General features: G+C 45.0%; 1 protein-coding gene across 1 annotated transcript; it reads left to right on the top strand.

Moving 5' to 3' along the window:
* Positions 1-3,944: 3,944 nt before the first annotated feature.
* On the top strand, positions 3,945-25,371 carry LOC121835646. Its single transcript, XM_042290073.1, has 4 exons — positions 3,945-3,999; positions 4,509-4,586; positions 21,774-21,979; positions 25,117-25,371. Exons 1-4 carry the CDS (start codon positions 3,945-3,947, stop codon positions 25,369-25,371), a joined length of 594 nt encoding a protein of 197 aa, XP_042146007.1.
* The last annotated feature ends 712 nt before the right edge of the window (positions 25,372-26,083 follow it).

The following is a 26,083-nucleotide window of genomic DNA, read 5'->3' as shown; positions in this document are numbered from 1 at the left end:
TAATCCGTTCACTTTATACAGTGTTTTTATGAGCTATCCGCACTCTTCAGTGTATTACATTGAGGGAATCTATATGTAAATAACGCAAATAAATAAATAAATAATTGAATGTATAAAAAGGGAAAATGAATATTTATCACACAAATAAATAAAAACAAACGATGTCATAAAAATATATAAATAAATGAAAAAAAGTACGAATAAATAAGTAGATATTAAATTCAAAATGTAAATAATAATAAAAAAAATTATCAGCAACATTTACCTTCAAAGTCCCACCAACGCCTGAAATTCATTATAGGAAATTTGTGTGTCACGTGACCTATATTTTCTCGATAAATTTAGCGGGGAAACTGAATGGTTGTATAGGTCACGTGACGTAAGGTCACGTGATGTCAATTTCCCCCACGTAATTTAGCGGGGCAACTGGATTGGCATCGAGGTCACACGTGCATTTTCCCGCTAAATTTAGCGGGTAACGGTGTGTAGGTCATGTGGCGTCGATTTCCTGCTAAATTTAGCGGGGAAACTGTCTGTCTATGACGGAAAAAGCGGTGGAGAAACTGCATCGTGACGTCGCCAGTGGGAGGAGCCTAATCTCCATCGCCAACAAACTACATCGGAAGAGCACTGCACCGTGACGGTGTCCGGTGACGTCGCCGAACAGTGGCGATTCAGTTGAAACTACATCGTTTCTTTTTTCCCTACAGGGAATTTCGGAGAATCGCCGCCGAGTAGGCTAGCGCACACCAGCTCGGAGCACGTGGAGCGAAAGCTCGCGCTGCAGAACCCAGGGATCCTGGGTTCAATCCCCGCCCCTGCCAGCTTCGATCTGGATGAGCATCGTACCGGCGTGCGGTCGTGCATCACTACTGCCTGATGCACGTTAAAGACCCCAGGCTAGCGGTTGTACTGCACTGGCTAAATTTCTCATGTATACAGTGGGTAACAATGTCGCCATGTTCAAGCAGACTAACCTCCTGCTGTATAAACAACTAACGACACATTTTACTTTTTGACTATGACTGCGTTAGTGCAACTTCTCTCGTGCTGCACGAGAAAGAAAAAATGTTCCATCGGGGGTTAAATGTTCGGTGAAGTAGAAAGCAAAAAAGAAGAAAAGAGAATATTCCCCTCAAGTAGAAGAGGAGGAAAAAAAAATCAGTTGTTAGTCCCACGGTGTGTATGGTCTTTTCTTTATGTGCATGTTTATTCTAATTCAGCTGACCTTACCTGAAGTAGTTGCTTTAAAATAAAGCATACCTCTCTCTCTCTCTACCTGAAGTATGAACGAATTAGCTCAACTTAAGCCTGTCACCAATGCTTGCTTGGCTTTTCGCTCAGCCAAATCGCCTATATGGGGTGCACTCAAATGAAAACACAATCGTATTAAATCGTGTAAGAGTATTTAGAATATTTATCGATAACGCCGCTGAACTTGCATCGCTCGAAGAACTTCCTTTTTGTGAACGCCTTCTCTGCTTGAATTTGTTGGAAACCCAGCCAGTTCGATCCGAGGCAATCGGTGATAGGGTTTGTGCCATCACCAAGTACGCGACTCACAGGGCACTGGTGAACACCAATGTTTTCGTCGCTCCCGGCGGTTCCCTGGAAGCCGCCAGCGGCGTAAAAACGTAGAGCTGCGAGGACTTGTTGTTCGACCGTCAGCACACGGGGCCCTTCACGACAACGCTGGAGCTTTCCGCGAAGCTGGTTGCACAGCCAGCGAGTCCCCCCTTTGGTCAGCCGGTATTCGCCCACAAACCTCGCATCGCTCGTCTCGAAAGCATCCCGGTGATCTCTAAAAACTCGATCCGCTGGCGAAGCCAACAGTAGAGATGCCTATGTTAGGGCCGCCATTTTTTAGGATGCAGAGTGATCTCCGGCTTCGTCTCGACCACTCTGTTAACTGCATCGTCGAAGTGCATCGTGACGACATTTTGACGTCACCGCCAACTGCATCATTTCACGAGCATAGCTCGAACTGCATAGGGAAAAACTACATTTCACCGTCATGTCACGTGACCCGAGAGAATAGCCAATCAGTGCCCAATGCAGTTTTATACATCATTTAGTTTTGCGTTCCAGCATAGGTAGACTGGATACATTTTTTGGCCACAACACGTGAATTTTCTCGCTAAATTTACGGGGAAACTGAGTTGACGTACAGTTCACGTGCCGTAAATTTTCCCAAGGTGTAAATGTCACGTGACATCAGGTGACGTCTTGTGAAGCTTCTTTCCCCGCTAAATTTAGTGGAAAGTGCACGGACGGATGGACGGACGGACGGACAAAATTTTTGGGATTGGTGTATTTCGTGCTTTAATAAATGCACCACCACTCGCATGGGATGCGGTGTCGAAGACTTGGAACGGACGCTTGGTAAATGTTGGGAAGGCGTTCCCCAAGTTGATAGTCGTCAACAAAAAAAGAACTGGTGCGCATTAGCGAAGGATACCTGCTCAAAATTGCGACACAGTCGTTCCATCACGAGCTTAACAATGGCCGCCGGTCGCCACGGACGTTCTTTCCCGACCCCTATCGTCATGAACGTGTGTTCGTCCCTCCCGAAACTTCATGCAGCTTCCGCCATGCTAATTCTGCAGTACAGCCAGGCCCTCTGTGGCGAATGACGGTTTCGCTGACGCGTGAGGAAATGACTGCAACGATAACCAGTTTTGTACAAGTTACTCGAAAAATGTGATCGATTCCAATTCCAATTACTCTCGGTTGAAAAGGGTCCTCTTCTGATTACTTCCGATTTTCAAAACAAATGTTTCTACCGGTTTAAAAACGTTTCATACAGTTCATTATTAGACTGGTATCAGAGAAATATAAACTACTTATCTTCTAATCCTCTAACGTTTGTAAAGAAACCCTTTGTCGGAGACTTTGTTTGTGGATTCTTTGGTAGGAAACTTGTAGAAACAAAGAGGGGCATTGGAAAGAGGCGGGGAAAATAGTAACGTTTAAAAGTTATTTTAATACTTCCAAAAGTAATGAGATTACTATTGTGATTACTTTCTAATAAATGTAATCATGTGATTACAAAGTTTCTCCAAAAATAATCGATTACAACTAATTTTATTACTTGTAATGACGTACAAGTAATTATCCAGGCGCCAAACTTTTTTCGGAGAGATTATCCAAAAGCTTGCGCCCCGTCATAAGTGCCTTAATCTGCAAACGTGCGTGGAGAAGTTACTACAGATAGTTTCAATCGGCTGTTCTTAACTTTTTTCCCAGTTCACCCGATGTTAAAAAAAGAAACGATTCTCGTATTTACAAGGCATTCATCCCATAGCCTAGAGCCTAGGTTTTCGTAGTTTACCACGAGACTGGTGATACTAACAAGAAAAAGCAAATAAGGCTCACAGATGTGTGTGTTCGTTCGTTTCTTTTATTTTCTCGGCGGGTAAATTATGAAAGTCGTGCACCAGATTACTTTGTTCAGCATCGCAGCGGTAGAATCGCGCGAAGCTGCATATATAAGACGTTACGTTAACAAGGAGGACGGATATCACCGCACTATGCGTCCGTACAGACCAAAATACAAAAACAAAATTACAACACGATAAAGATAAAAAAGTTTCCGGGAAATATCGGGAGAGGAAACGCCGCTGCTCGAAATAACCCGGAGCGACTAACGACACGAATCCATTCGGAAATTTGCAATCCGCAGCCAGTCGTGGAAAAAAAGAACCCGTGATTGGAAGTGCAGGGATGCCCTACAAAGCGAAGATCGCGCACAGTCTCCTCCACGGGGCCATCCTCGCTGCTCCACTGACCCAAGTGGAGCCAATGGCCGTGCCTAACGGGCGGCTCGTCCATCTGGCAGATTGTGGGACGACACGCAGACGCCAGGAGAGTTGGCTGAAGTCACGTGACTCAGCCAGGATGTCCTTTTTAAGAGGCCGCGGACGCCAGGAGATGGAAGGCTGAGGATGTCTTCAGGCAGGACAGTCCGGATCATCCTGCTGCCTGTCCTCGCTGTGGCAGGTGAGTTGGTATACCACAGATGCAAGTATCAAAAGCCCAAGTCGCGCTGCTGTTCATACAGCGTACAAAAGATACGGTGTTTTCTGCAGACACGATGACAATAGTCTGCGGATACGCCTCATGCATGTTCGAAGCATGTATTTCTTCACACGGATGAATGGATGGGTGGATGTTAAGGGTTATACCCTTTGTAACGGGCGGTAACTTGCGCCACCTTGTACACATATGTGCTGCTCGAACATGTTTGCAGACAGTTCTTGTATGACCAATGTGACGAGACTAATTCAAGCAAGAAACACGCCTCGACGGTGTCACCAGATTGTCTTTTGTAAGATGTATCGGCAGTGGGATCGCGGCTTTATTGGCGTATCATGGGCTTGGAGGATGGAGATTGTAAACTAAATGAATGCAACGGCTTAAGCACCATGATTGGTCGATGAAGATGTTAAGCATGCCTCACGTCTTCGTGGTATAATTCTGGGGGTCAGATTGTACGTATTCCATTCCAGCCCTCGGTCAGGTGCTCAAGACCAACCATCCTCCTCCCTTCAGTTTCAAGAGCGGCGTCGTTCGACTCATCGTGAAGTGTAAGTGTAAATAACTATTGTTCAGAATACTTAATTTTTTTTTTTGTGCTTAAGGCCACGGTCCCACTGAATGTGGCAGTTTAGGTACTTTTCGGCAGGTCATTACTCATCTCCTTTTGAATACTGTTTTGCGAGGTTGATGTCATTCGAAAGGCAATGCAATCCTCTTTCATTTGATACTATGTATGTGTTGGTTTTTACTGTTCATGCGCATTTGTAGCGTTGCGAATATGATGGCGTGGACCCTCACTTGCTCCGCTAGTTCATGTTTTATGAACGATCCATTAAAGATAGCACAGTTCCAATATAGAAGTTTTGTTAAGATGATGTCGGAGCAGAATGTAACGATACACTTTTTTGGTATTTGCACTAGTTTGTTTTTTTCATCTCTCCAAATATTGCCCTAAAATTGACCATTTTCAGCACAAATATGTTTTTAATGACTCGCGCTAGGGCAATGAAATTAGCTACAGATGTAGTGCTTATAATCGGTAATATGCAGAAAAAAATTTAATGGTGTGTAAAATTTATTTGTTTAGATATTTTATATGAAACGTAGCACTTTTTTATGCTTCGAGTCATGGTAGTTCAAATGCCGCCGAGGAAATAATTAAACTATGATAATATCTTTTATAACATTTAGAGCTACAATAGTTGCCCAAGAGGTGGACGATGGCTTTTTTTCATTTTCCAAGTCATAACGCTCCAGGAGCGTTTCAAACTTACCTGTTTTGACGCATATCTTTTTTAGACATCAAACAGATTTATTGGCATCTAATAGTATTTATTGTTTGGAATAGATATACATTGCGATGTATTAAATTTTCACAATGATATTGCTTTGGTTTCTTAATAGGTGTAGAGCTTAGCTAATATTAAAAACAATTAAAAACTGTTTGGGTGTTTTGTTGCGCTACCTGGCGGATGGCAGACAAACTGCTGATATCTAATGTTCAAAAAATTTCCGAGGGCGGCGTTGGCGTCTGTATCATCATCAATCTCCGTGTCTTTTTACCCTCACATTAAAAAAATATATTGGAAGATTTACTATCGATAACTGTATGGTTTAAGTACTGGGTCAGGCTAATAAATCTAAGACAAATAATTACACAAGCGTAGCGTGATATAATGTGTTCATTATTCGATATGATTGAAATCAATAAACAATGAAGACGAAGAGGAAAAGAATACACCCGAGTTCACTTTATGCCTAGAGTCACTAAATGAGCTTTAAAGTATCGGCACTCCGTTCCCCAAAATTGTTTTGGGCGCCGCCATTTTGGGTCTTGCTCAGAGCAAACGCAACTGCCGATCATCGTGATCCAAAAGTACGACTTCCTCAGCATTAGATGCGGTGCTAGGAAGCTGATGCAATATTGCAATGCTCTGTCGCGGGTTGCTTAAACATTTGTGAGGGACGGAAAAGCGTTACCTGTGATTTTAGATAAAGCTTCATATAACTGGCAACCATGATTTTAAGCCAAAATATGGCCAAGCGTCGTTACTCTGAACCGTAGCTAATTTACTGGCACAAGCGGGAACAATGAAGAAGAGGCAGGTGTCAAAAGGTAGTGGCTTGTGGAATCCGCGGGGCTTACGTCATGGCCCCTCCAGGTATTACTGGGGTGCCTTCATGTGCCCTTTGCTTAGGGTGGAGCACGACATCTGGCCATTTTGTCCCCCACTTTTATTTTTATTTTTTGTTCAGAAGCGCGTGAAAAAGCGTGTCCCTGCACGCGCTCGTGGCGCTGATTGTGCTATTAGCCCCGTGCGCGACCGAAAGCGTCGCTGTGGTCGGCCTTCCACGATTGGTCGAACGCTGACTATGACGTAGGAAAGGGGATTTAGCATCGACGGAAATAAGAGGAACGAAAGAACTTTACTTTTGACGGTGTTGGCAGTGTTCCTTTGAGAGTGCAACGATTTCAAGCTTCCACCATGCTATTTACAAACACCATCGAACTTGTTGTTCGCAAGGTAATGACGTCACAAGGGGGAACCAGAGGAGGGCGCCACCAAAACATCTCGCCGCTAATTGCGACATTTTGTTTTCGTCGATTTCTTTGTATTTTCCCCGTGAGCGCGTGCTGTCGGCATCGGGTACTACAAAGGGTGGCATCACCCTAAACAGAAGGACATTGAGGCGCCCTAAGTATTACAAGCCTCTTGAACAAGATTGGGTTATTGAATAAGCTACGCTTCAGAGTAGCGACGCTTGACCTCAGTATGGCTTAAAATTATGGTTGCCAGTTATTTGAAGCTTTATCTGAAATCACAAGAAACGATTTTCCGTCCCCCACTTCAAGCAGTTTGCGACAAAGCAAAGCAACATTACATGAGCTTCCTAACACCGAATCTAATGCTGAGGATGTCGCACTTTTGAATCATGACGATCGGCAGTTGCGCCTGCTCTGCACAAGCACCAGAATGGCGGCGTTCACAACACTGTCGGGGAAGAGAGTGCCGATACTCTAAGCGCAGCTCATTTATTGGCTCTAGTTCCCGCGAAACTCCTTTTCCCTGACTGAAACTGAAAGTAAATATGAATAATACACCATTATTATAGCTTATTTAGTTATAACCAAATACAGATAATGAGACGAGGAAGCGGGCGGGTAGGAGAAACGCGGGTTTTATACGCGACCGTTCTAACCGTTTGAAAAGAGAGAACGCACGAGCTTGCGCTGGTTTAAAAAAAAAAAGGCATCCAAAGAAAAGAGGCGGCACGCCGTGTTCTTTGTTATTATGCGTCTAATTGCAAATTGTTGTGTGTATGTTTATTCAGCCGGAAGTTAGTCTGCCTTAGTGGGCGTCTGGTGTCTCAGCTGTAGATGCGCAATTTAGCCAGTGCGGTACAACCGAAAACCTGGGCCCGTTTGCTCGAAGCGCTAACCGCGGCTAAAGTTAGCCGCAGTACCTAGGAGAGGGATTTTTTTTAAAATCACGTGACTGGCTCGGTAGGGATGCGGGGAAACATGGCGGGGCCCCAGTGAGTGAGCGCCGCTCGCTTTGGAAATAATATGTCGTTGTGGCTGCAATATAGGGCGCGTTAGTCAGCAACGAATGGTGCAGGAGGCTTTCGCTTTGCTTTACCTCACTTAAACCGTAAAACATGGGCAATGAGATCGCCGCATTTTTTAGATAGTCTTTCGATTCTGGCCATTCCTAAGCCTAAATGAACGCGATATTTGTCGGCATGGCAACGTCTTTGGAAAGCAAATTGTTGATAGCACACAAAAGCAGACAGCGTCCCAACAGACCTTTTTTCTAAATTATCCAAGCACCGAGGTGCATGCTGCGACTGTAGTAGATCGCGTCGCACGTGCTGGCGTCTGCAGTAGCAACCGTTCTAAAGCAAAAAAGTATAAAACTAAATTTGCCTTGCACGCGCGTTCGTTAAAGCCTTATTATGATTTTTTACTTCGAATCTTTTATAGGAGAAAGGCCAGCGCGCGTGGACCGTAGAATTACACTTCCAGCGTTCTCCTCGCGATGCTTAGATAATTTAGAAGCAAGTCTGTTGGGACGCTGTCTGCTTTTGTGTGCTAGCAATACCCGGCCGATTGAGTCAAGGCAATCCGCTTTCCAAAGACGTTGCCATGCCGACAATTTTCGCGTTCATTTGGGCTTAGGAATGCCCAGAATCGAAACACTATCTAAAAAATGCGCCGATGTCATTGCCCATGCTTTGCGGATTAATTGAGGTAAGGCAAAGCGAAAGCCTCCTGCACCATTCGTTGCTAACTAACGCGCTCGATATTGCAGCTACAACGACATATTATTTCCAAAGCCAGCGGCGCTCATTCGCTGGGGCGCCACCATGTTTCCCCGCATCCCTACCGAGCCAGTCACGTGATTTCAAAATCCCGTACTGCGGCTAACTTTAGCCGCGGTTAGTGCTTCGAGCAAACGGGCCCTAGGGTGCTATGTTGCGCTTTTTGCACTCCCAGGAGACTAGGGAGAGGGAAGTGACGTCAACGACACAGCAAACGCAGATTGGGTGTTGATTTCGTTTTCTTCTGTCAACATACAATCAGCATTTGCTGTGTCGTTGACGTCACTTTCCTCTTCCAAGTCTCCTGGGAGTGCAAAAAGCGCAACATAGCACCCCTGGGGTCTTTAACGTGCGCCACGCAGTAGTGATGCACGACCGCACGCCGGTACGATGCTCTTCCAGATCGAAACGGGCAGGGGCGGGGTGGGTTCTGCAGCGCGAGCTTTCGCTCCCAGTGCTCCGAGCTTGTGTGCGCTAGACCATGCACTCGGCCACCAACCCCCCTTGTGCGTTTAAGTTATATACAGGTATAAGTATTTGAAGATCGACAATGGACGTCGATCGTCTCGAGGTAATGTAACGTAATAACATTATATAAATTATAAACTTGTTGAAGGACTGAACGACTTAATTTTTCAATTCTTGGATTGTAATGTGGCGGTAGCCTATTGTACTTACTGTTGATGAAGAGCAATATGAGGTGACGAGGTAATGATTAAATGATGAGGCTCTATAAGGACGACGACATTAGTGGGTGTCGAACCACAACGTACAGTGCAGACTTGTTTCAAGTATCGTGCACCCAAAGACTTTCTTCACCCGCAACAGTATATGGTAGAATCAATGAGGATGTTGCTTGACAACTGCACGTGGAACAGGAAAACTGCACTGTGCAGAAGTGCGGTTTATTTGTTAATATGAGGGACAGATTTCTAGCAGCATTCCCTGATTTACTACTTGGAACAAATGGCCTCGTTGACGTAAAGTGTCCCCGTTCCAAAAGATTCTTGAAGCATACTTAAACCGCCAAGGAGTATGAGGCGAAAAATAAAAAAAAGGAGTCTGGTGTGAAAGGTCCAGATCACCACCATAGCTTCTACTATCAAATACAAGGGCAGTTACACAATACACAAAGTAAGTTTTGTGATTTAGTTATATTTACACTTAAGGGCATTGATATCCAACCTATTCAGAGAGATGACACCTCCTGGTCAACCAACATAGAGCCTTTTCTACCCAAGTTTTACATGGAAGGCCAGACTTCCGCTGAAATTCCTCACGTAGACGAGTTGTCCGACCGAATAAACTGCCATTACTCCCGATGTGGGTATCTCTCGATCTTTGTTCGTAAGCCATAGTATCAGGAGATCGAGGGGTGTGGCTATTCTTCCGCCGAATATTGCTTCGGCGGGTTTTTTCCCGTGTAAGATGAGACCGACGCGTGCTGCCAGAACAAGAACCTGGCGATTCTTCACTGAACTGCTTCTTCCGCAAGCTTCAAAAGTGATTTTTTTTGTTTCGCACACCATCTGTTCTGCTTGCCCGTTAGTTGCAGGATGGTATGGTGCACTAATGTGATGCCTGATGCCGTTTTTTTTTTTTTTTTTTTCAAAAACTTGTTTATTTTATTTGAAGCAAGATTTGGCGCGTTATCAGAGAAAAGTGTTTTCGGTAGGGCAAAAGTAGGTAAAAGAGACCGTAGAACGTCAATGACGTTTTTGGACGTCGTGGCAGACATCGTGTAAACTTCTAGCCACTTAGAGTACGCATCGCCCATGACTCCGCAGATGTGGATACGTTTCGCCACCCACCGACTGAATAGTGAATCGTTTTCAGTTACTGTCCATGATGGCGCGGGACTCAAGGAAGACTTCGAGTCTTTTCACAAAGTTAGCCCAGGTGCCAGGACTTTTGTCGAAAGCGGTAAGTGTTCGAAACGTCGACAGCGTCGGTAGCCACGTGTTGTGCTTGATACTGGACACTTACCATTCGCTGAGAAGAAACTTGCTTGTTCGTCTGCCATGAGTCGTCCGATATCAGGTCATCACCACAACTCCATCTCCCGACAAAACTGGTCTTCATTGTCCGCATGTCCATGGTTAGCAATCACGTCAACTTATAAATTCCCGAACGCTCATAAATTGCCGTCGCTAAACGCTGTTCATTCATAGCGTCATCATTGCAAATAAACGTCTTCCTATTTCCTCTGATGGTTTTCATCATATTCCTCGTAAGCTGTACTTACAACATTATGTGTGTCGGTACCTCCGAAAATATTACAACGGCGTCTGTTTTCTGGGAACCCTATAATGTAACAATCTTTACAACATCTTCCGGACCCCGTGAAACACAATATTTCGTGACTTTATTTTAGTCGTCATTAAAATGGTGAGGTAAGTACAGTAAATCGCGAAGCAGTTTACTTGACGTCCGCTTCCACTGGTGCCTTGAAAGATTGAGTCTATTGAGCGTGCATTCCAGATTCCTTCTTGGTAAGATTTATTGCGAAAGCCCGTTACAACCGCTGAACCGCATCTCCATATACCCAGCCTGACATTCTCGCATACATCGGCTTGCTGGGCCACGCTACTTGAGTTAGCTGAGCACAGCTGCCAGCGGCGCGAGCAAGGCCACGAGGGGAACGTGATGGTGCTCGAGCCATCCCACTGTGAACCAATGTTTCGGCCACCCCACGGGTGCGTGTCGCCATCTATTGGTTGAACTAACGCCTTGTTCAAGATGGCTGCCGTGGGACCGTAGCCTTAAAGGATATCACTTCCAGCACGTCCTGAGTACATTCACTCCACATTCTCTGATGATTCATCCTTTTTTGTATGAGTACTCTTTGAGTGCTTACCAATGGAATCACCATATTCTATCACGGCGAGTATTTCTTAATTACGTTTAGTGGTCAATAGCTCCAATTAACGAAGGAACCGCACGCTTGATCATCACAAACCATCGCATCACAAACCAAAAGCTGGTATTTTAGTAAGAAATGTCTTTCATTATTGTTCAACCGATGTATGATAAGTAGGGATGCTGCGAACTTTTTTCGAACCGAAGTTTCGATGATCGAATCAAGCGGTCCGAAAGGTTCGAAAGATTTCGATTTTTCGAACTTTCCACATCGAGAAGTTCAACGGAAGTCGAATTTTCGAGCTTATTAAACAAAGAAGTTCGACGCTTTTTCGAAATTTCGAACTTATTACGCTGCCAATTCGATGCTTGTCGCACTTTCGACCTTGATAGACTAAAAAATCGGATGATTTTCGAACTTTCGGACTTCTTGCACTAGAAAGTTCGAAACTTTTCGAACTTTCGAACTTCCATCGCTAAGAAATGCGATAATTTTCAAACTTTCGAACTTATTGATCTAAATAATTCGAAAATTGTCGAACTTTCGATTCCTGAAAAGTCAAAAGTTCGACGAACTTCGACCTTTTAGGATAAAAGTTCGAAGTTCGTCAAACTTCGAAAGACCGGCGGGCGGTTTCATTTGGATTCAAGCAGTGAGGTACATTCGTAATTTTTTTTTGCGCAATTTTACATGCGGTGCTGCATTCTTTGCGAAAGACAATGCCATTTATTTCAATCATCTGGCATGCTTGGTTTTAACGAAACAGATTTCCGAAGGAGAGAGGAAGGACGACGGGTTTTTGGCAATTGTCGTTTGTGCCATATTTCAAGCGCGCTATAGCCGAAGCTATTTATGGTAGAGATGTTAAACTTTTTAAGAATGATCTATGTAAAGCCTAGGTAAGTGTCGTCTTAAGGTACGATTATTGTTCTTCAAGACGAGTTTCGAAGAAATATCCAGACATGTAGCTAGTGGCAATTATGCCCTAAACTTGGTAATTTGTTTCGCCTACATTGTTTGAGGTATCACATTTAAATTAACACTAGAGAACAGTACATATCATTACCATCTGTAGAATACCAAACAATGTATTTATTGTGTTTTTTTTCACGTTGAGGAATAAATTAACTCATGGGGGAAGATTTTGAAAATTGTTCAAGTTCAGCACGTCATATATATTTTTTTTTTCTCATTTTACGTTCTTGGGACGTGTATCTTTTGGCCTGTGCACATTTTGATAGGAGAAACTTGTTTTAGCGAATTCGTTTCACACGCACTGGCACCGTTCGAGTTCTCTCCCAGAATGCATCGCACTCGCAGAGTGTTGCACGGGAAGCTGGACTCAAACGAACTCTCCAAAGGCACCGAGCGCAGAAGACTGATGCTGCCGCCATCTATGTTGTAGAAAAGGTGCCGGCCTCATATCGAAACTAGCGCCTTTCTGTTCTGAGTGACGAGTGGGAATGCGAGGATGCAGTCGCTACCAACATTTATCTACAAACGCTGATCGCTGCAGCCTGTAGTTTTTAGTTGCGATGACTTCAAGCAACTCGGCTGTCGTACAGATAGTTATAGACGGCGTAAATTTCCGCAGCCAGCTGTCTACAAAGCAGCTGGTGGCGATCTTTTGATTCTTATAACCGTTTTCACTGAAGAACACTGATGATGCTGTCCGAGGAGAAGCCTGATCCGTTTGAGCATGGTATTATGGTATTATGCGTGAACCGCTGTAAGGGTTCGGTAAAGGGAAGATGAACCAAAATTTGGTTCGCAAAAAAACAATGCTGGAGATGTAGGCGGTGAGCTACAATCCCTACAACACTACTAGTAAGGCGATATCTCAAATGGACGGCCGTATTTTTGGAAAAAGAGTTCAAAATTGAACCAGGCCGACGAGGCGCGTGACCGTCAAGGTACCTAGTTTCCTCCTCTCTTCGCTTCGCTCCCTCAAGGCTGCGAGGCGGAAAAGACGCGAGGCCGTTCCCTCTAATTCTCGGAGAAACATGACGTCAACATTACTGCCAAATGCGCCTCTTTTTTTTTTTGAATATGGTCATCCGTTTGAAATATCGCTGTATGAGTGATGTTTTGGTGTTTGTAGCATCCCGTTGCACGCTTTTGCTGCCTGTTTTGGGGAATCCAGATTTCGGTTCAGAATCCCTTTAAAACTAGTCTGTTGGAACATCCAGCAAAACTTTGCGTGGGACTTTCGGTTTCGATCGTCATTACAGGGGGATCAGATATTAGCCTTGCTGAGGGCGTCAAGAACGAGAGCTTTTTCAAACCAAATACGACGGGGCAAGTTAGCTGACGTAGGTAAATGTTAAACATGATCAGGTTGCCCAAACCTCGGGTAAAGTCACTATGTTTAGCTTTCTCTGATGCTTACTGGGCAGTCAGAGGTTTCCACTGGGGGAGTTTTGTCAAAAATTTTTTTCAATTTTTCCCCCGCACACTGATGGTGATAAACATCTCGTTGACCGCAGATGCGTTTGTTCTCAGCATTTCTTTACACACTAGTATATTTCAGCGTTTGTATGGCAACAGAGCGACTTAAATCCTCCAAATAGAGCACGGTTTTTCAATTGCTTTCTTCATGAAATAGCAGACGCTCACAATTCAAGCTCGCGTTTGATTCCGTTGCCCGCGGGACGCGATTTCTTTTAGAATATATATATATATATTTTTTTTTTCTATCGGTTTCGCGACGCATCGTAGCTGACGAAGCCTCGTCGTCTGCTCCCGTTCCTCGCCGGCCTCGCCGGAGCGAGGCATGACGGGATTGCATTTTTTCGCACTCTCAATTTTGTCGGTGCAGCGAGTGCATGCACGCGTGGGGTGTCAGCGATGAAACAAACTCGAAGGGTGCAACCACCCGTGGAGTGCCGGCCGAAACGAACCCGCTCGACGCTGCGAGTGGGCACGCGTGGGCACGAGTGCCGTGAAACGATCTCGCTTATTGTTCTGGGCCTCTGAATATGCAAGAATACAACACTTTTGGCGGGTTCTTGATAGTTTTTTTTCTAGAGCTTTTTATTTTTGCATTTATTGTTATGTTTATTTATTGATTATTTTTTTACCAATGGCACTGTTATTTAGGTCGAAAAGACATAGCTTCGAACTTCCGAACCACTAAGCATGTGACGAGTAGTGCCTTCTGACAACGAGATTCTAACAATGACCATCTACGCGATCTTTTATGCAGTGAAGAGCGACAGTAGCTATACATATGCATAAATAATTTCAGATTAAAATAAGCTCGACCATGTCCTCTTTCTTCTTATTGTTTTCTGTAACAGTCCGAAATATCTGGGGGGGGGGGGGGGGGGGGGGAGACTGGAGCCCCCCCTCCCCCTTCCCCCCGTCTTTGTTCTTCCGACGCTGCTGGTATGGTAGAACTAGGGTGCCTTCATGTGCGCTCCTCGACCTCAAGTTGCGTCAGCTTCTGTGCTTTTTGCTCGGCGTTTCTTCCGCCCCAGAAAATAAACCTCCAAAGCAATTACAAACAAAAAAAAATTGTCAAGGTGCAGGCGAGCTGGTGAATGTTGATCATGATGCAAAATCCCGAGACTGGGAATGAAATTCGCAAGAAATAGTGTAAGAAGAAAGAAAAAGGGGACAGGACAACGTCTCAAACTCGGCTGAGTTGTGTTTGAGGCGTTGTCCTGAGCTGAGTTTTCAGCTGAGTTGAGTTTGAGACCTTGTCCTAAGCTGAGCTTGAGACGTTGTCCTGTCCCCTTTTTTCTGTCTTTTTACACTTTTTCTTTCAAATTTCATTCCCAGTCTCATGATTTTGCATCATGTACAAACTAAACTTACTATATGCCAGCGTCACTCGGGCGGTGTTTGATCGGATTACTACCAGCGTGCAAGGGGGTAGGGGGGCAGTTTGCCAGATCACTTCAAGGTTTTTCTGAGCCCCAATCACCTGCCTGCCCCTGGCCGTTTAGAACTGGATGAGTATCGTTAAACAGTGCGTTCGTAGGATCACTACTTCGTGATGCACGTTAATGACCACCCCGGGCTGGCGGTCACAATTACTGATCTATTGTGAAACGTCACTCTGCACTGGCAAATATTCCAGCACATCCGGGACACTCGTTGTCTCATTTAATTGCCTGACCAACTTCGCGCAGTTTAAATATCATTACCCGAACTTTTCTAAACCTGATTTCGTGAAAACCAGTGAGGCGTGAAAACGTTATTTGAAACTGAAACTGTGGCGGAACATGAAAACCGGACTTCCAACTTTGCGCACTTGGACTTGGAAAAAAATAAAAACCTTCAAAGTTTTTTTTTTTTTTTTTTTTTTTTTAAATTAAGCCCTAAAAGAGAATCGAAACCTTGGAACGTTTCGAACTTTATGTAGAAATAAATTCGAAATGTTCGATTTTATCGATCTTTTTGTTTTTCAAAATTTGAAATGTTCGAATTTTAGGTCCAAAGAAATTCAAAACATTTGAATCTCTCGATTTTCAAATTAGGGAATTTCGAAATCTTCTAATATATCGAACCTCAAGTAAAGAAATATTCGAAATAATTGAACCCGAACTTTTAGAAACCGTGAAAGCTTCGAACTTTTCAAATTTGAAACCCCACATTTTTAGAAAGTTGCGAATTTTTCGAATTCGAACCTCCGAACGGTCGAAAATATCGAAACCTTTCGAAATCGAACATCAGTACGGTTCGACAATTCGAAACCTTTCGATTTCGAACCTAGGGTGGTTCGCGGCATCCCTAATGATAAGTAACAAGAGGGTACCAAAATATCGTGTAAGTCATCTGTCCTTTGATTAACTAGTAATGTGTGTCTGATGTGGTTCCTCTATATGTTTTTACTTTCATGCAAAGAATCTACTATAGTCGGTGACAGCTTACATTATACTTCTTGGTGCGCTTTGGATAACACTTAGGAACCCTTAAACAAGCTTAATCGCAACTGGATGTAGTGGGCATGCCAAACATCTGTCTGTAAGAATGCATAGTGTTTTGGTTGCCTATGAATGTGTGAAGATCATATAAACAGGCTATGTGGAGCAAAAGTTCGTCTGCTTTTTGCACACGGGTTGCTATGTTGTCAGAACGCTCAGTTGTTATGGGCTGATTGAAAAAAATAATAATAATGGGTAGACCTCGAGACATCTAGCAATGAAGTCTACCCACTATCCTTCCAATCAAAGCCAGTCAGAACTCGACGTCGTTCTGACGTCACTGCAACTCTTGCGCAAGAAGCAGACGACGTAACGAGAAGGCAATAGTAGCTGGATGAGTACCTGATCCTTCATGGAAAGCGTGTGTTCGCAGACGCTTCATTAGAGAGCTTTAGTATGTAGTGACTCTACCACCGATAACGATACGATGCATTCGCAAAGGCAGCGGCGTAGCATCGGGTATTGTTATTTATTTATTTGGAATACTACCGGTCCTATACAGGACCAAGATACGGAAGATATTACACAATCACATGGAACCATGTGCACAAAATTCACACATCCATTCGCAACTTACACGACCCATAGGGGGCACACTGGTGCCTGTCAAAATGGCTGTCGTCTTGATGATCGTCGTGGAACGGCTGGGACTGCGACGCGTAATTCTAGTTTTGCTACGAGCAGTGCAGGCAAGCAACTTTATTGTGCCGCCGATCATCCAGGAGCTATATGGAGCGCGAGTTTCACACCTCGCGGTACCACCATCGCTGAAAATTGCGAATGCAGAAGTACTATACAGCAGGATTACGAGACGAAATGTCCAACGAGCCTGAATGTCTAACGAGACGGAAGATCCAATAATGGATATTCAGGCACGTTGGACATTCAGGCTCGTTGGACATTCCGTCTCGGTTGGATCTTTCGTCTCGATGGACATTCAGGCTCGTTGGACATTCCGTCTCGATTGGATCTTTCGTCTCGATGGACATTCAGGCTCGTTGTATATTCCGTCTCGGTTGGATCTTTCGTCTCGTTGGACATTCAGGCACGTTGGACATTCTGTCTCGCCTGTCAGGTGCTAGAATAATTTTCCTTCTTAAATGTAAAAACTTGTGTGCATATTTAGTCCGCGTTCCTCCAGGCATTGCTGTAGTTTCATCATACTAAAATGCCGTGCCACAAAAGCCGACGTTGACGGACCGACAAAGAAACAGAGCAGACACAAATATTATGATTTCATCTATAGGAAGGCTTGATGGTTAGTTAGCTGAGTGCCGATGCGCAGCTATGTACCAATCAGTTAAAGGTGTCGATTGTACGACGCCAAACGCTCCTTTGATATTAAGAGCTCAAATGTTTGGAATGTTCCGATGACATAGGTCAGCCAGTTTGAAATATATAATAGAAATGCAAAGTCCGGGTATTCTAGTGCATCGCAATTGGGGCACGTCTATGAAAGCCGCGCTTCAGATCCCAGGGATTTCTAGTTACGTCCTCATCCCTGCCCATTTCGATTTCTATAGATGCGCTACATACGGAGACCCGCATTGTAAACACTCGACCGCCCGCCAGCGCCACTGACTACGCGCAGAGTCAATATTTAATTTTTTTTTTAAAGGAGCTTTGGGAGCTGTGGGTGCGTGGCATCAAGAGTTTGCACAAGCTTAATTTCCCACTAATAAAAATATATAGATATCTTTTTTTTAAAATAAAATCTACATCTAACGCGTCCATAAATGCATGGGGAGGGTGTGACCCAACAATTGCATTCCCTGCAAATAGGTTTGTATGTCAGTGAGTAGAGCGATAATACTAGTATCACGCAGAACGTAACTTTTTTTTTTTGCATGTGACATGCATAGTGGTTTTCAGAAGCCCATGTAATTTAACTGGCTTCTGGAAGCACTCCAAAGCTCGCCATTCTGTCGAGGTAGTTCATGACGTCTTGGTAGGTGGGAGCTTGACTGCTGATAAAGGACGCGAACGCATCTGTCTCGGCGTGCAGTAGAAGGTTCACACCCGGATGTATTAATAGCCTGCATCATGTGTGAATATAACAATAGATAGTTCCACGTGGCTTTTTATTCTTGTAGAAGAAGCGTATTGCGTCACAAATCCAGTCACTTCGTCGAAATTCTATTGGTCTCTGGACAACTGGAAGAAGGACAATTCGTCGAATATGGTAATTCGCCCTCGGCCGATTCGCAGAATGAAGAATGGGGCGAAAGTGCCCGTTTGTCGAACTGTCGAAAATAATTAATTAGGGTTGGGGGTGTAGATTGCCGGTGACAGTGGGGGTCAACAATGAGACCTTCCTTCGAAAAAAGAGAGGATGACAAATGCAGCTCTCAGAATTGGCAAGGGTCCGATAGTGAATCGTACCCGGGTTATTCAAAATGATAAAAGTCGGGTTCTTCGTGAATATGTTCACTCGCAACTCTAGCATTATGGAATTTGGGAAGACCGAGTGAGGGGCTGACTTCCTGATACCGTGGCCATATGTGCACTTGTAATGTGCGCATATGAATAAATCACGGTCGCACTGTCGCAGCGGCTCTATGACAGAGTTAGAACCAGTTGAAATCCGACCGCAGCCTTGGTATGCTACCTGGGCGCGTATCGGTGCGATTGCTGGATGCCACGTGACCAAAAAAGGCAGAAACGACGGAAGCCAATCCTAAAAAGAATTGATTATTAATGCTGCCTGCTTGTTGCTTTGCTTAATACATGGTTCACTGCGACAGCAATCGCTTTTGTGGCCGAAGCATGCGAAACTAATCTTCGCGATACGCGTCAATGTGCTGAATCCTCCGCACAATCACCGGACAAAAGCTCACCACTTGAGGACATTACCTGCACAAAGTCTTAATGAAAGGAACGTTGTATTCTATCACTGATTTTGATATAAGGATCGAATTTTTGTTTCTGGGGACCGAGAAATCCAATCGGAAATGTCTAAAACTTTCACGTTCGTTTTGCAAAAGAGAAGAAAGCAAAAACTACAATTTAGTGTAATTACACATACTACACTGACTTCACAGAACAATATAGATAATACTAAAAATTCAATCAGGCGTTTTTCTCCCATGCGAGGGACATGACCTTTGCGGGACTAGGGACACGAATAAGAAAAACACAGCAACTCGTACAATACGGAAAAACTGTGACTGAGAATAAGCACGATTAACAATTCTAAGAGCTCTCGTGGGTCCCACATTTGTTTCCGCTACAGAGGAACGACCCTTCTAAAATCAAACGCGTGACAGATTGTCAATGGTCAACGAGTTCGGTCTTTTATCTTGTAGCATGTGTGACCTTTTAAACGTCATTTTTTTAACTATTGAAATCATCTTTATATTTAGGTATATAAAACGAACAATAAATACATTGTTTTGGGGTTTTTTATGACGTGTGAAAAATACACGAGCGTAATTTTAATTTAATTTTGGGGACTTCACAGAGGCAACGTCAGATACACAAGCTCAGCGGCACACCAAAACAGCCGTGCATCAAAAGTCCCGGTACTGAAAAGCCCGGTGCCGAAGCGAACACACACCGAAATGATCGCGTACCGACATCTCCGCACCGAAATGTCAGGTTCCCCATTCCATCGAACGCATTTTTCACCGCCGTAACTATCAGTAATTCTACAATTCAACAAAGAAATGTCTTCTAAAATCTTTGCAAGGTTCATTCTATATCCGTTGGATATTCAGACTCGTTGGACATTCAGGCTCGTTGGACATTCCGTCTCGGTTGGATCTTTCGTCTCGTTGGACATTCAGGCACGTTGGACATTCCGTCTCGATTGGACCTTTCGTCTCGTTGGACATTCAGACTCGATGGACATTTCGTCTCGATTGGATCTTTCGTCTCGTTGTACATTCCGTCTCGCCTGTCACGTGACCGATTGGACATTCAGGCTCGTTGGACATTCAGTCTCGTTGGACATTCAGGCCATACGCGTACAGCAGTGGATCAATCTAGATACTGCAGGCAGAAATGTCTGAGATAAGGAAACTAAATTTATCCCGACTGCTAGCAGTCACAACATGTTCTGGGTGCTTCATTCTCGTGCTGTTTCGGAACGGTCATCAGAACTCTATGTTGTCATCATCGGGTGACAACATCACTCCTAGCATAATGCATAGACACATTGAGGACATCGCAACGTCCCATAAACGTCCCGTGGACGTCTGCAAAACATCGCAATGCCTTATAAATGTCTCGTGAACGTCCTTGGATCGTTGGAATATCACATAGTTGTCCCATGGACGTCCTTAGGTCGTTGCAATGGCCTATGAATGTCCCGTGAGGTCATCAAGACGCTAACATGTATTATAAAATGCTCCTTGGACGTCCTCAGGACGTCGCAATGTCTTACGATTATGCATTCGACGTCCATAAGACGGTCTGTTACATACGACAGAGACAGAATAAGAAAGGGTCTTATTTCCGTCAAAGTTATATCTGTGACTCAACGCTAACTGATGCGTTTACTCTGCGTGCGGTTAAAGAATATCCCCAATGCTGGATCAGAAACGTCTCGCATTTTCAAATGGATGCTGAGATCGTGTATTAATAAAAACTCTAAAGATAAAAAAAATCTGAAATTACATTCGATGGGTGACCGATTTCCCTATTAAAAGTATAATCGAAGATCGCGACACGGCCCTCTTTCTGCGCCTTGGAGCAGCCACCCTGGGGACGCCGTCGCGCACTCTAAAAAATGCCTGCGCGTCTAGTTACCCGCAAAACACTCAAATAACCAATCTCTGCAATCTACGAAATCAGCTCAGCGAATGATGAGGCGGAACATCTGTTTAGACCCCAAGAGTAAGTCTGCGCTGTGGCATAAATTACGCAATGCAAGTCATCATGCTTGCATTGCGTAATGCGACAGCGCAGACTTACTATTGAGGTCTAAACAGATGTTCCGCCTCATCATTCGCTGAGCTGATTTCGTAGATTGCAGAGATTGGTTCTTTGAGTGTTTTGCGGGTAAGTAGACGCGCAGGCATTTTTTAGTGAGTACGTCGTTTTCAACCAATAATTGCTGTATTGCGACTCCTACGCCCAAAGATGTGACGTTCTTGTGAATATAATGCACAACGTGCCTAGAAAGAGCAATAGTAGTAACGTTCAGAATCTCCACTTAATTATAACTATTTTCATTGGTCAAATTTTTTGGAAGTGGTGAAGACCCGAGGATGCCCCCGTCAAAAGAAATTAGTGTCCGTTTATTTCTACTGCTGTGACTTTACTAGGAGGTCTTGCCCTCTAGAACTGGCCATTTTTATTGATGAAAGCCCAACGAGCAATACGCCATCAAAAACAAGCTTCTACAAAAAGCACTGGAGTGCCTCTTTAAATGTATACAGTAAAGAAAAAATATGGCTCTGCTGAAAGGCGTGGTAGAGAGTTTAAAGAAAGCTCGTGTTAGTGCCCAACGCAAAGTTATATAAGAGCGCATTAAAGGACTGTGCTTATACGAAGGAAATGCGAGCGAGTGCGGGGATCTCGCAGTATTCCCCTGTCTATAAATAGATCGAAGGCCCACGCTCGCTATACGTCGGGTGCTGGCTGCCGGAGTTCTGACTCTGCTGCGTTCCTCGGCCCAGCGTTCACAGACGAGCTGATCCGAGACCTGAGCTCGAGCTCGCTGCTGCAGCTGACCGATCCCCAGGCGCAGTTCCTGAGGCAGCGCCTGGACAAGCTGTACGAGCACGTCCGCCGTCACCCCGCGCTGCACCAGCGGTACCTCTGGGTCGGCAAGGACAGGCCCAACGTCAGCCCCGATGAGACACCCGCCGCCCGCCGCCAGCAGGTAACGCCTGTAGGCACCGAGGGTTTAGCAGGGTCGTTAGGGGCCTGGAGCATCGTATCATCGCTCACTAGCCAATGAGATTACCGAATTAGCCGATAAGGACATGCAACAACCAATCACGGACCGTGAACATGACAAACCATATGCCCTGCGTTTGTTAACTTGGTCACCATAACCAGAGACATGTACCGTGTGTGCTTCTGCGAAAACTTGAAAAAGCTCCTAAAAGTAGGGTGGTTGAGAAAAACAAACTTTTCAAGAACAAACTACCAGACACGGTGGACGTCAAGTATTGCAGCAAAAAATTAAAGTCGGCACTAATTAGGTCACTAATTAACAAAACTTTACTCCTGGGCATTTTGTTAGTTAAAGTAGACATATAGCTTCAATTAGAATCCTACCACGGTCGTCACTGAAAACCACTAAATCACGTTGAAAATTACCCGCGACTGCGCCGGTAAAAGATAGGAAACTTTTTTTTTTTGTCTACTGAGTTTCCCTATTGTTTACCACAGTCTCGGGTAATTTTTGACATGATCAAAATCCAACAGCTCACCTGCAAACTCACTGTATTTAAACTAAATCGGTCAATAATAATTAAAAAAAAAAGATTTGGGGTGCGCCGATGCGCGCTAAATTTGTTACCACTTGCGGTGCGAAAATTCGGATAATAAGAAACGGAAGAAACGCACAGACGCGTCGAAGTTAAATGCCTATTCCGGAATCCAGGGAGACGAAGCATACGCCACAAATATTTCTGCAATCGGCTGATTTGGTCGTTTTCCACGATGACCATTAATTTCGTAATAGAAATCGTGATTTTCTTAATAATTAAAGTTATTTAGTAAATTTTTGTAAATCAGTAAGCTAATTCATGTGTTTTTTGCAATCGCTGCTGTCCGACATGACTGGCACGCTGTCCCCAAAAATACCTTATTTTTTGTTTTCTTAGTCATTTTTTTTTTATGAGTTTTTGAGTCTGCTGATACAGCAGACCGTTTTCCCGTGACGGTTGCCATACTAAATTCTGGCGTAGTTGGGTTCAAAGCCCCAAAATGAAGTCTCGAAAGTGCTAGGTTATAAAAAGAATATCGGACAATTATAGAACACTTAGAAGTAGTAACCTTTCGAAATCTATAGACCGTTTTCGTGTGACGGGTGCTTCGTGTGACGGGTGCCAACTACCTACATAGTTGGGTTGGGCGACGAAAGCTAAAGTCAAGAGTTTAAGCATAACTGCAATGAAAAAAAAAAAGTATAGCCAAGAGAAGAGTATAACCATTGGCACGAACCCCTTTAACTCTACCGCCTTCCATTCGCTAAATAAAAACATTTGCTATTTCTCCAAAATTCGGCTATACGTCATAATTATGGCGGCCCTCCGACGCCACGCGATCTATTGGAACCAATCAAACAGCGTCAAAAGCCAAGTCACTATGTCTTCCCCGTACATGATTGGTCCAGCAGTGATAGAGCACGCAAATGAACATGACGAACACCATGATGGCACGCTTTTGACGCTGTCTGATTGCTGCCATCAGCACGTAGCGTCGGCAGCGTCTAAACCTAATGGCTTCCAAACGACACACAAATAGCAAAATTGCTATTTGTTTTTTCCTTTACCCGGATACACATAAAGAATTGAGCATGGAGACCGTAAGAGCTAACAAGCCTGTAGGAATTTTAGAGACCGTCACGAGACGGTGCATGTGTTCATGCTTGCGATCGTCGCGTGCCAAGGAGGACCGCGGGCGGAGACGCCAAGCAAAGCTTGGAGACGCCTACAGACGATGGACACTTTCGCTTCCCCCTCGCAGCTTGTACTGAAAACGCGACCAGTAAACCAGGTGAATCCGATCAAGCACTACAGCAGCACCCTCGCCCTACCCTCATGAGTTGCAACGGACTACAGAAAAAACATTTCTTATTGCTTATGGTGTTGTTCCACGTCATTTGCTTTAACTCAGTCTGCAAAAAAAAAAAAAAAAAAAAAATACGTGACTTTTTTTTTTTACATGTTTAAGCTGGGACTAGAAGCTCCGATTTCAGCGCGTGCTCACTGGCTTCCGCAGTGCTTTGGTTGCGTGTGCCTGCGCGTTCACACTTGTCTTAGCAAAGGCAAAAAGCTCGCGCTGAAGGCGGAGCTTCTAGTCTCAGCTTAGAGGGGTCATGAAACAATATCGGGTTGAAATGTTCGTGACTTTGCAGAGGTGGGCTGGTCCTAGTCTGGCCATCGTATACTCTCGCGGACCGCCGGTGATTCAGGAACTTCTTGGTCGCGGTGAAATTGTGAAGATAAAAGGGGTCTACTTGTTTCATTCATGCCTTCGCGAAGCTTGATGACGTGATTGTGGGATCAAAATCACCCGCCCGACGACAATCGAAAGCCGATCAGTGATTGGACATGACAACTGCGTGAGCAGTCGATTTCGGCTCGTAACAATCAACGCCTTGGCGGACACTCGGGTAGTGGCTCGTGTCCAATCACTGCGGTAATGAGAATAGCCGAACTCTAACAATGCCTGGAGCTCAGCGTGCGTTTTCTACTCTGCCGACCTCAGCGCGTGGCTATAATTAACGTTGACGGCATAGAATAGGCACCATGCCACGTGGCCACTTGGCCTGGCTCCGAGTTGAGTGGATGAACGATACTCATATGTATCGATTTTTTTTGGCGACTGCCGTTGCCTAGAAAGAATAATTCATTATTAACGTCAGAGAGTGATTCTGAGAAGTATTTAGCAAAAGTAGAAAATCGTTTCATGACCCCTTGACTGGTGAACGGAGCATAATCTCTGATGTATGGCTTGAGTCAAGGTAACGGGAGTTATAGCCACCGACAAGATTGGACCGGCAGAGCATCTCTTTTGTACGCCCGGCCTCCAGCGTGCGCTCGTTGTCTAGCTTCATTAGGGCTTTGGCTGCGTTTGCAAGCTCAAGGCGCCGATGGTTTATCAAAGGTAAGTAACGCGCGCTCGAGTCGGAACAACTGAAGAGCCTCCCAGACGCTCTCATCTGGTCAGTGATTATTGCACGTAAACGTTTCTGCGCGTCCCACGACGATGCCCAAAGTTTCAGTCTCTTAACGCCTCCTGGAAACCTCATCGCAGAACCACTCCGATCTCGCCACATTTCAGGCGAAGAGAAGCAAAGCGCCCGAAGTGTCCGGACCCGCTCCACGCGGCGTGAAGAGGAACCCACCCGACATCGCCCTGGCTCCCCTGTCCGAGGAGATTTGCCGGACCAGCACGGCCTGGGAGCGGATGAACAAGACGGTCGACTCGTTCGGCAACGCCGTCGAAGTGGTACAGGACGAGGCCTTCCCCCAGTGGGTCTTCGCCTACCGTTGCGCCACTCAGGGAACGACCTGCGTGGGCATCGACGCCCTGTGAGTATAGAAGACTTTGACGCATGTGTTCTGACAATAGCGCCTAGAAGACAAGTCCTATGACTTTCCTCCTCTAAAGCCGCGTTCAGTAACGCATCATGCAGAAGAGAGTCTGCGGACATCTTTGGAGGTGTGTTTCTTCTTTGTACGACGGTCACATTCGGCCTACAAAAACTGCCTGCAGACAAGTTCGACAAGTTTGCCCGAAGCAGCAAAATGGCCGCCGACCCCTGACCTACAAGATAAAGGCCAACACGGAGCACACATTGAACACCAGTGCCGCGTCAGCGTTCGGCTGAAGCTCGTGTTCTCACTGATTGAAGACGAATCCCTCCCGAAGCTGGCGCAGCACTCGTGTCCCATCTATGATTTGTGTTGGCCTCTTGCAGGCGACGGCAATACTTTAGCACTGCGGCCTTGCTTTCTAAGACGTGTTGGGTAAACAGTCAAAACACGTCTCAGTGAATAATGCCTTTAGCCGGCTCCCATGGTTTGCTTCCAATAAGCGTAAGCAAATCTGGGAGCCGGATAAGGCTAGCGCGTAAATCACTGAGTCGTGTTTACCCGAGCCAACACCTCCTAGGTAACAAAGCCGCAGTGCTGAATGAGATGGCGTCATCGGAAAGGCAGACGCTGAACACAGATTGTAAACGAGTGGTGCATCAGCACTCGGCTTCGAGTCAAGTTTGAGCCGAACCTTGAGGTAATCGTCGTGT

Source organism: Ixodes scapularis, unplaced genomic scaffold (assembly GCF_016920785.2).
Source record: "Ixodes scapularis isolate PalLabHiFi unplaced genomic scaffold, ASM1692078v2 PGA_scaffold17__5_contigs__length_683569, whole genome shotgun sequence".
Classification (NCBI taxonomy): Eukaryota; Metazoa; Arthropoda; class Arachnida; order Ixodida; family Ixodidae; genus Ixodes; species Ixodes scapularis.
The sequence above is the reverse complement of the archived record's forward strand: the minus strand, read 5'-3'. Positions and strand labels throughout refer to the sequence as shown.

Excerpts from the sequence above, each read along its gene's own strand:
- LOC121835646 (XM_042290073.1), top strand. The coding sequence starts at position 3,945 with ATGTCTTCAGGCAGGACAGTCCGGATCATCCTGCTGCCTGTCCTCGCT. Across the intron at positions 4,000-4,508 it reads GCCTGTCCTCGCTGTGGCAG|CCCTCGGTCAGGTGCTCAAG; the intron begins GTGAGTTGGTAT and ends ATTCCATTCCAG. Across the intron at positions 4,587-21,773 it reads CGTTCGACTCATCGTGAAGT|CGTTCACAGACGAGCTGATC; the intron begins GTAAGTGTAAAT and ends TCCTCGGCCCAG.